Source organism: Arvicola amphibius, chromosome X, assembly GCF_903992535.2.
Source record: "Arvicola amphibius chromosome X, mArvAmp1.2, whole genome shotgun sequence".
Classification (NCBI taxonomy): domain Eukaryota; kingdom Metazoa; phylum Chordata; class Mammalia; order Rodentia; family Cricetidae; genus Arvicola; species Arvicola amphibius.
In genome coordinates this window covers 5,897,866-5,908,119 of record NC_052065.1, presented here as the reverse complement: position 1 = coordinate 5,908,119, position 10,254 = coordinate 5,897,866, and the positions used below count along the sequence as shown (strand labels likewise).

The 10,254-nt window shown below is 39.9% G+C and overlaps 1 protein-coding gene across 1 annotated transcript; it reads left to right on the top strand.

The window, feature by feature from the left end:
• Positions 1-4,988: 4,988 nt before the first annotated feature.
• Positions 4,989-6,591, top strand: LOC119804938 (wee1-like protein kinase 2). The gene is given in 4 exon segments (XM_038316716.1): positions 4,989-5,054; positions 5,056-5,093; positions 5,095-5,614; positions 5,617-6,591. Coding segments are annotated over 4 exon segments (1,599 nt in total).
• Positions 6,592-10,254: the final 3,663 nt, after the last annotated feature.

The window sequence follows — 10,254 nt, the reverse complement described above, 5'->3', positions numbered from 1 at the left end:
CATAATTCCTGAAACATGAATATACTACAATCCTGACTTTTATGCAGTTTGGGTTTTCTCAAAACCGTATATCATACAAGTCAATATTCAAGCATGTATCAGACCTGCTGCTCTGAATTAGCGCACTAACACTCCAGAGATGATAGAGGATAAATTCTGCCCTAAAGATTTGCAAGTCCATATTGGTGGATCAAATAGCCACAATTCATTCACTAGGAAGACAGAGGGGTTCCAGTACAGACTTGGAATCATGGGGGTTCGACCAACAGGAAATGTCAACTGATCCATCTCTATTTGTAAAGAACTCTGCTTTGATTCTACAATAGTGGAGGAAGTGTGCAAGCGTTCATGCATGTGAACAAGTGTACAGATTTGCTCTCTAGTCGAGTCTAAACCAAATATTTTTCCTTTTCTTATTTATTCTTTCAGCAAGTAATGAGAACATATTATGCATACCAGGGATTAAGCCCTGTTTACGAGTCAAAATTGGCATTACTCAAGTCGGAGTCCTTCATGCAGTAACTACCCTTCATGAAAGTGAATTATATCAAGGTAAAAAAAATCATTCTACAATTAGAGAAAATATCCACGTCAGCCAATTTTAAATGGCTGCTTTAGTTTTATAAACACATTGAGAGACGGGTGGAGAAATGCAAAGCTTAAGTATGCACCAGTGGCTTTTGTATTGGTTTTCTACATTTCTCCCAGCTTTCAATGCCACCCTTCCATTTAATACATTTATTGCAAGAGATAGTGCTCTTTATTATTCTATACACATAAATGTATGAGAATGAACTTCCAAGGTGCATGGCTCTTAGAAATGGTTTTCTGTATCTTTCTCGGGAGAAGTAGAATTTGACATCTGTCGTGGGTGTTACTTCAGTGGAACTCATGTTGTTATTACAGTAAGTATTAAGAGCTACCAAAAAATGAAATCAAAATACAATTAGATTTTCACACACTCAAATGCTGCCATTAGAATCTGTTTGTGAACTAGACAGTGGTGGCATGTGCCTTTAATTCCAGCACTCGGGAGGCAGAAGCAGGTAGATCTCTGAGTTTGAGGCCAGTCTGGTCTACAGAACAAGTTGTGCTACAGAGAAACCTTGTCTCAAAAAAAAAATCTGTTTGTGAACCAAGAAATAAATGTTGGCTTCAACCCCAGGGCTTTCCCGTGAGCTCCCTGGAAACTGGAAGATGAGGTAAGGGAAATAGTTCAGAAAAATTTGAAATTGAAACAAATGACATTTCAGCCCTGTTAGTCAAGAAAGAACTTGCTATTTTTGCGAACAAATCTGCTTTTCCCTTGAAATGATTTTGGAGATAATCTTATTTTTTCTTGCTACTTAAAGAAATTTACTTGTCATTAAAAATAAGAACGAAAACATTCTAAGTCTCAGCCCCCAAATGCCTCAATGCATAGACGGTGTCATTACCTTTCCTGCTGTCCCGCATATTGCCTTCAACTGTCACAGTGTCGAAAATTCTCTCTGTGGACTTTTTTTCTAGACTTTTCCCTCACCGAGCAACAGTTGCCACCATTTAAAAATAGCCCAACCTTGTTAATTGGATAAAGAGTGAGACAATGGCAAGGATTTTTTTTCAATTGTCCTGGTTGTGTTCCTAATTTGAGAAACAGATGTCTCCTCCACACCTTTCTATATCTGCGTGTTTAGTTATTTAAGTCAGAAGTTTTCAACTTCTTCCATAATTGAACACAGGATAACATGGATCTTAACTGTAATTAACAGGAAATGAAGTACAGTGGGCAAAGGAGGAGGCCATCTCTTTATTGGCTCCTGGAGGTTGGTTCCTATCTCTATTTCAAGGGTCAAAAACCATCCTTAAAAAAAACCTTATACAGAGACCATTTATTGAAGACAGAGCACTTTTTATTATCCCCTGCACCTAAAAATATCAAAATTCCCTAAAGCACTAAATGAAAAAGGAAAAATAATTCTAATTTAGATGGTTAAGCTACCTTCATTCTGGACAGTTCATGCACCTAAAAACACCATAAAAATGCCATTTATCAAGTCAGTAATGGTGGCACATGCCTGTGCTTCCAGCACTTGAGATGTAGAAGCAGGAGGATTAAGAACTAAATAAAGTTCAGTCTTGGCTATATAGTGAGTTTGAGATCAACCTAGACCACATGAGACCCTGTCTCCAAAGGCTAGGCAGTCAACCAACCAACCAGACAAGTCCAGGCCACTTATCAAATCTCTACATCAGGAAAAAGAAAACGTACCAAATTTACTAAAAATTTCAATGTTGTAGTACCTGGGTTGTATATTTTAAATATTTTATTTTTTAAAAGTCCATCAGTAATAGTAAGAAGAATAGGCTTCTGGTTGTATTTATCAGTGAGTGATAGATATTTCATAATCTTCCATTATGGAAGCTTCACGTTTTCCATAACTAAAATTTGAAAGCAAAGATGTATAGAATGTCTGTCTGTGTTTGATGTACGAAAAGCTCGATGTGAGTAAAAAGTGGAGCTTCTAAGGTATCTATTTAACATATCAAAGTGGATACTGGCTGCTAGGTTCTCCCTACATCCCTCAGTCCCTAACTGTTACTGGGTCCTCCTGGCTGTCACACCCCACCCTCTAACCTGAACTCTCCAGCTCAGGGACTGGGCTGCCCTTCCCTGTATACGACAACCATTTTTGGTTACTTACTTTTTCTGTGTCTTTGGATCTCCTAGCTGTTGCACCTGGTTCCTCTTTCTCCCCGTCTCCCATTCCTTCCTCCTCTTCCCACAAGGCCCAGCTTCGTCTAGTCAGAACCACTCAGGACTCTCTCAGATGTCCCTGCCTCTGGCTATACTCTCCCATATATCTACAATAAACTTTTTCCTCCACTATATAAAAATGAGTTTATTAGATCCTAGAGATTCTGACTTAGCAAGTCTGAAATCTGCCTAGGAATCTGCATTTTCTTGTCCTAGGTTATTCTGGTGTGGGTGGGGCTAGAGACCATTTCTGGAGAAGTGGCTCTAGAGTTTAATGAGATATGTAACCGTGTGATCTAACTACTGTCTAGTTCCTCTCCAGTCACACCGCTGCCACTATGTCTTTTTCAACTAAGATCAAAGGAATGACTTGATAGCTTGATAGCTTCAAATACATTCAAAATTATCCTCGGTTGTGACAGTTGTTGTTGTTCAAATCCTTTCATCTTTTCATGAAAACCTGCCTTCAATTAATGACTGTGCAAGACCGTGTTTCCTTTGACGAGAACATTCTTTTAAGATAGTGTGGGGCTACCTATTCATCCAGCTTTGAAATCCAAAGTAAACTGCAGGAACATACCTTCCATCTTGGGGCTTTGGAGGAAGGCACACAGGAGGATCCTGGGGACCCACTAGGCTGCCAGCCTAGCCAGTTGGTGAGTTCCAGGGATACCCTGTCTCAAAAAACTCAAGTGGAGAAATGATTAAAGAAGACAGATGATGGTAACCTCTGACCTCTGGTCTCTCTGTATATGCTCACACACACGTGCACCCCCTACACACTAACAAGCACACAAATAGGCATGCACACAGAGAGAATTCAAAGGTTTCATGCCTACCATCATTATAGATCAGAATGGTGACGAGATCATTTGGGATGAATAGTCAGGCACATTATCTATACATCACTAAGAGTTGCTGGAGAGACAAAGGAAAGGGTTGGACATGGATAAATATCGAGCTATTTGGGCAATCATTGTATACTATAGTCTGCTTTGATGAACACCACTACCCATTGCTGCTGCTTATCTTTCAAAATACGTTTAGATGTGTGTGTATAGGCAAGATTTGAGACACCTTCTAGTGAATTATAGACTGCCTTTGAGTAGTTTGTTTCTTTCATCACCAGCACTTTGAAGCTCAAAGAAGAAAGGAGGGTGCTGTGCCAGAGAATGCTTTTGCTTCCAGGGCATGAGCACTGGACCATCTCTACAAAGGAGGCTGGACCAACTCTCATAAATGAGGTACAAGGAAGAACTACTATGGAATCTCTTTCCTTCCTTCTTTCTTCCCCCTCCTCTCTTCTTTGTTAGGGTCTCACAGAAAAGAAGGGAAGTGTGGCATAATATATTACATGCTAATAATTATTCCTTGAGTTCTTACAGCCATGTCATTAGTGGATATATTATTCTTCTCTGTCATACCGGCTTTGAGATTAACCACATAAATTCAGAGCTGAGATTCTACAGTGAAAATGTCTGTCAAACCCTTCTATATTCTTGTCATCTAATATGAGAAGAACATGCCTTGGTAGCTGCTGATTCTAACGTGAGACAGAAGTCCCACATGCCTTAATATGATGTGAACGAAACCTATGGCAGAGAAGTCATAGACAATTCATCAACTTATGAGTAATAAAATCAATGCTTGGGAAAGCCACTAAGATTTAGGGGATTTCTTGTTATGCAGCAGCTTCATAACATTAGCTGACTAATACATGAGGGTAGCTGCCCCTTACTCAGGGCTCACTTCTTGCCAATACCATTTATACTAGCTCCTTTATGCTACAATATTTCCTTCTGTAAAAGATCTTAATATTGTCATTTTCATGAAGTATCATCTCTGAGAGGGTAAAAACCAGAGCTAGTAAGTGGCTGGGCCAAAAATTCAAATTTATAAATGCTCGTGTTCACATATGGCAATTATTCCATGGCTTTTGCCTAACTTCCTGCACTTTACATTCAAGATTACAGCAGCAGCAAGCCCATATAAAAACAACCTCACTATTTTCTAGAGGCATTTACAGTCCAGTTACTCATTGGGGCACTTAGTCCTATTTAGATCTACTCTAGATTGAGTCATAGCCTGTCCATGAGATTTGCAAGGGTAAAGTCCTCATTTTGGAAAGTGTTGTACTTTAGAAACCACAGAAAACCTTAAAATAGTCTGTAATGGTTTGTCGTTATAGGTATAAGAGAAAATGTACCAGATAAACATAAGTTGAGTAGGCGCTGTAAGGCTCTTCATTGAGATGACTGACAGAGGGGTTGACCAGAGACTGAATAAGGAACTAAACTTCGCCATCTGTGAAGAAGATTTTTGAGAATGGAGGTCAGATGACAGCACAAGGCATCGGAGAGGTCCCAGAGCCCAGCGTCTGTGAGGGATGAGGATGAGGAGATGGAGGATCCCAAGTCTCCCCCCAGAGATGAACGTTATCCTTCTCAGAAGAGAGACACGGAAAGTTCAGGTCCCATCCTTTGGGTTCCAGTTTCAGCCCTTCCCAAATGTTCAGAGACGCCAAGACCATCCAGGAAGAGCAAGCTGCCAGTTGCTGACAACCTCTCCCTGCTCAAAACTTCACTGAATTCGCCCGAGATGATTTCGAAAGGAAAACTCTCTGCCCACAGCTCTAAACGTCTGAGACTCACACCTTCTCCCTTCATGGATGAGAAGGCCTCTTTGTCTCTGGCTAATATCAACCCATTCACTCCAGAGTCCTATAGAAAATTGGTCCTTCAATCAAATGACAAGAAGAAAACCAGAGGCTACCATGAAGAAACTGGAGAAGGGGAAAACAAATCAGAACTGGGGCTGCCTACTAAGAGAAGGATTCTACGAGAAACTCATATGGCTTCCCGCTATGAAAAGGAATAAAAAAATTGGAGGTAGAAAAAATTGGGGTTGGGGAATTTGGTACAGTCTACAAGTGCATTAAGAGGCTGGATGGATGTCTTTATGCAATAAAGCGTTCTTCAAAACCATTCTCAGGATTATCAAATGGTTTAGAGTTGCATGAAGTTCATGCTCATGCAGTGCTTGGCCATCACCCCCATGTGGTACACTACTATTTTTCATGGACAGAAGACGATCACGTGGTCATTCAGAAGGAATACTGTAACGGTGGGAGCTTGCAAGCCATGATAACTGAAAACGCCAAGTCTGGTAGCCACTTCCATGAGGCCAAACTCAAAGACCTCCTTCTACAAGTTTCCTTGGGACTTAAGTATGTCCACAGTTTCAGCATGGTGCACCTGGACATCAAACCCAGTAACATCTTCATCTGGAATAAGATGCAGAGTGACTCTCCTGTAGGTCCAGAAGCTGAGAGTGAGGCTGACTGGTTTCTCTCCGCCAGTGTGATTTATAAAATTGGTGACCTGGGCCACGTGACATCAATCAGCAAACCGAAAGTGGAAGGAGTTATTCACTTCCTTGCTAAGGAGCTCTTGCAAGAGAATTATCAACACCTTCCCCAGGCAGACATATTTTCCTTGGGGTTAACAATTGCAATGGCTGCAGGAGCAGAGTCATTACCCAGTAATGGTGACATGTGGCATCATATCTGCAAGGGGAACTTTCCAGACATTGTCCAGGAGCTCTCAGATGACTTTTATGGTCTACTCAAAAACATGATCAACCCTGATCCAGAGCAGAGACCTTCTGCAGCAGCTCTGGCCAGAAGTCAAATTCTCCGGCCCTTCCCGAAAAAGACAGATGAACTCCAGAAGCAACTGAACTTGGAGAAGTCCAAGGTAGCCATACTAGAAAGGGAGCTGAAAAAAAGCTCAGCAAACCCAGACAGCTCAGAGAGACATCTGCAATGGTGGGTCTCAGAGAGACAGCCACCATGATGATCCTGTGATCTCTGAGGCCCACGAAGACTCAAGAAGCACAGAAGACCTGATGAGAGGAGTGAGTGAGGAGTCCTCAAGATTATAATTCCCGTGGGGAATTATAACCACCCACTTCTCACTAGCCAGCCTTTAGCCACAAGCCTTCAGAAAACATACTGGATGTAAGAATGAACCAGCTTTGATGCACAAAGACTTCCAAAGCCATCTGGTGGAGCATCCATAGGCAAGGCCACAAACTTCTAGGGTTTCTTAGCAATGATCTACATCTTCCCTACTGTTGTATTTCTACTGCCATTTACTCAGGACTTCCGGTGAAGAATGAGAAACATGCCCTATAATTAAAAGAGGAACAGAAACACACTATTTTAGCCTATCAGTCAAGAAGCTGCCATAACTTATTCTTTGCTGCAGATCCAGGGAACTTCCTGTGTACATAGAAAGGAATAAAATGTGGCTTTAAGTACCAGCTCACAAAAGAAAGCTGACTATACTTCAGCAGTACTTCGCAGATTGTATTTACTTCTCCAACTGCCAGACCCTTTGATCAGGGAGTTTGCCTAATATATTTTCTGGATGGAAGCAGTCTCTTATCTGATTTTGTATTAGTCAATAAAATGCTATCATATGAAACAATTAAAAGTAAGACTATAAAGTGGACATTTCTGAGCTGCTTACTAACTTCTGAAACAAAATCAGCAGAGGTCTAGGGAAGTTGGATGTACTTGCTCACCATGTGTTCTAGCCCTCCTGTGGCTGTTCCCCATGTCCTGGTCTCCTGTGGCTGACTCCTATTACTTTTGAGTTTTTGAATATCATCACCAGGTTCTCTTGATTTTGTTTAACCAGAGCCTCTTTGTTTTCTGTACTTTTAATATATTTTAATCCAAGTCTTCCCCCTATGTACATTTAGAGAAACAGAACATTTGTAAATAAAGACTTTTATCTTGAAACAAAAATATAAGTTGAATATAAGTTGAGTCGGTGTTTGGAGATTTCCTTGATCCAAGTCAACCATTGCCACAGAGACTAGTCGATGAGGATCTCACTGCTCTCCCCTCACTGAGAAGGTACCACCAATACTAAAGCTGTCACACTCGGAAGGAATGGTATCTTTTAACCCTGCACACTAGATCATGTGAGGAGTTCAAGAGAAAGAAACACCAAGGCCTAGTGGTCAAACTAACTGAATAGAAATTTCAGGTTAGCGCTGGGCATCTGTAGTTTCGAATGTCCCCAAGTTAGCCAGTTATGGTGGTAGTTCATGCCTTCAATCCTAAGAGGCAGAGTCAGGTGGATCTCTGAGTTCAAAGTCAGCCTGGTCTACAGAGTGAGTTCCAGGACTACCAGGGCTATGTAGAGAAGCTCTGTCTTGAAAAAGAAAGAAGAAAAGTCCCCAGGTAGCTCTAACAAGTAACAAGGTTGAGTTGCACTAAACTAGCAATGGAGCATGTTTCCTCTTTGTGTCTTCTTGTACAATGACTCTGCTATCATCATTCCTTCTTTGCCAAATCCCTTTCTTCCATTGGCTTCTTTGCTGAATTTACATTTATGTTATGAAATCCAAATTTATGTCAGTTCCTCACAGAATGTTTGCCAAGGACTAAAACTGTAAAAGTCCAAGTCATTTATAAGGTACCTCTTAAATTAGCATATAAAAGAAGCACTCGCTTCACTAAGAAAAACAATAATTAAAAATTAAACTGTGCTTTTATACATAATCCTTACCTCCAAGTATTTTGGAGTCCTGGAACTCTAGTTTATTTCACACATTCAAATGTGTAATAATTAGCTTTGATTTACATAACTAGACATCTGGCAGTGGAATTTGTCCCAGATAGCAAGCCTTGTGGCAGCTACCTGATTGTCTCCTTGGGTGGTGTGGGAAGCTCGATTTCTTTCATGGCATTGTGCTCCATTCCCACTTAATCAACAGTATTGGTAGAAAACAATCTGAAGACAACCGAATAAAAATAACATCTAACATTTACAAAATGCTTTCTATGTGCCTAACACCATTCTCAATGCATCATTTCATTTAATTCTTAAGTCAGTGATTGGTTTCTCACTTACAGTTTCAAAAGAGCCCTAAGGCACAGAGCATTTAAGTGATATGCACAAGGTTAAATACCTGTTACACAGTAAAGTTGGAAATGAGCCCAGATAGGTTAGTTCCACGCTGTGAGAATTCCTTCAGCAAATAGCCTTTAAGATACCAGCCCACTTGGGCATGGTCTCCTTTACTGTAAATGCAGCCATAAAGCTTGCAAGTGCGCTCTTTTCCAGCTGCTGGATTCGGTTCCTGTTCCCCGCTTATGCAGAGGATTGTGATCTGTGAGCCTACCCCTAAATAAATAACCCTTTATTTTACTCAATTTTGAGCAAGTGTGGGATTTCTTTTTAGCATCCATCTTCGGTTCCAGAATCTATACTTTAAGCCATAGAATATACCACATCCCTAAGTAGGGAGGGTACCTGTTCAGGTGAGATTTATGAGATAATGTGCAACTACCAACACTCTCATTATTGTTCATGAGAATGTAAATTAGTACAGCCAATATTATTAGGCAATATCTAGTAAAGCTGAACACGTCTATTGGTGACCTAGTAATTCCTGGGCATCTACCCACCAAGAGTGGATACACATGTTGATGAAAAAAAATGTGAACTTGAAGGTTTATGGTAGCATTACTCATAATAGCACCAAGCTAAAAATTACCCAAATGTTTATCCACAGGAAAAATGAATAAATCAATCCTATTATATTTATATCACTATGTAGCAGTGAGGATTATTATAACTATGAAGAGCAAAAGGTGTAGTTCTCAAACATAACACTGACTAAAGGAGGTGGAAAGAAGAGTGTCTTCTGTAGAAGTTCTTGATATTCACTTATAAGTAGAAGCTTCCCCTCTGCTTCAATTAATCATGTCTGCCTATCTGTCATATATAAATATGATCAATATGAAGTAATAAATCCTTATGTGTACCCAGTAGTGTATTATTTATTATTCTGCTTCCTTATGTTGATGTTCAAATTGTTCCAGATTTGATCCACAGATGCCCTTTCAAAGTAGCAATTGACAGACCTCCTTAATTTTTCTTTTTGAGAACATCCTTGCTTTGCAATCTAACAAAATGCCTTTAGCTCATCTTGTGGAAATATTATTAGATACCAAAATTACAAAGTTGCATACATTAATTTGATTGGGGTGTCTTTGCTTATTGACTCCATTCCTAGAAAGAATATGTGTGTGTGTGTGTGTGTACATGTGTATACATATATACATATATGTAATTTATACATTTTGGTATATATATATATATACATATATATATATCAAGGTAGATAGGCACAAAAACATGTGTATGTAAGTAGGATTTAGGGAAACAACTTCAAATAAATAACACAAATTTTAGAAAAATAATCCCTGTAGCAAAATTTTCAGTATTCCTGGTGTTTTCCCAATTTTTTAATTTATTTTTTATTTTTCTCTGCTCCCCTCCCTTCCTATCCCCTCCCCTTCTACCTTCCCCCATGGTCCCCATGCTCCCAATTTACTCAGGAGATCTTGCCTTTTTCTACTTCCTGTGTATATCTCTCTTAGGGTCCTCATTATTGTCTAGGTTCTCTGGGATTGTGAATTGTAGGCTGGTTTTCTT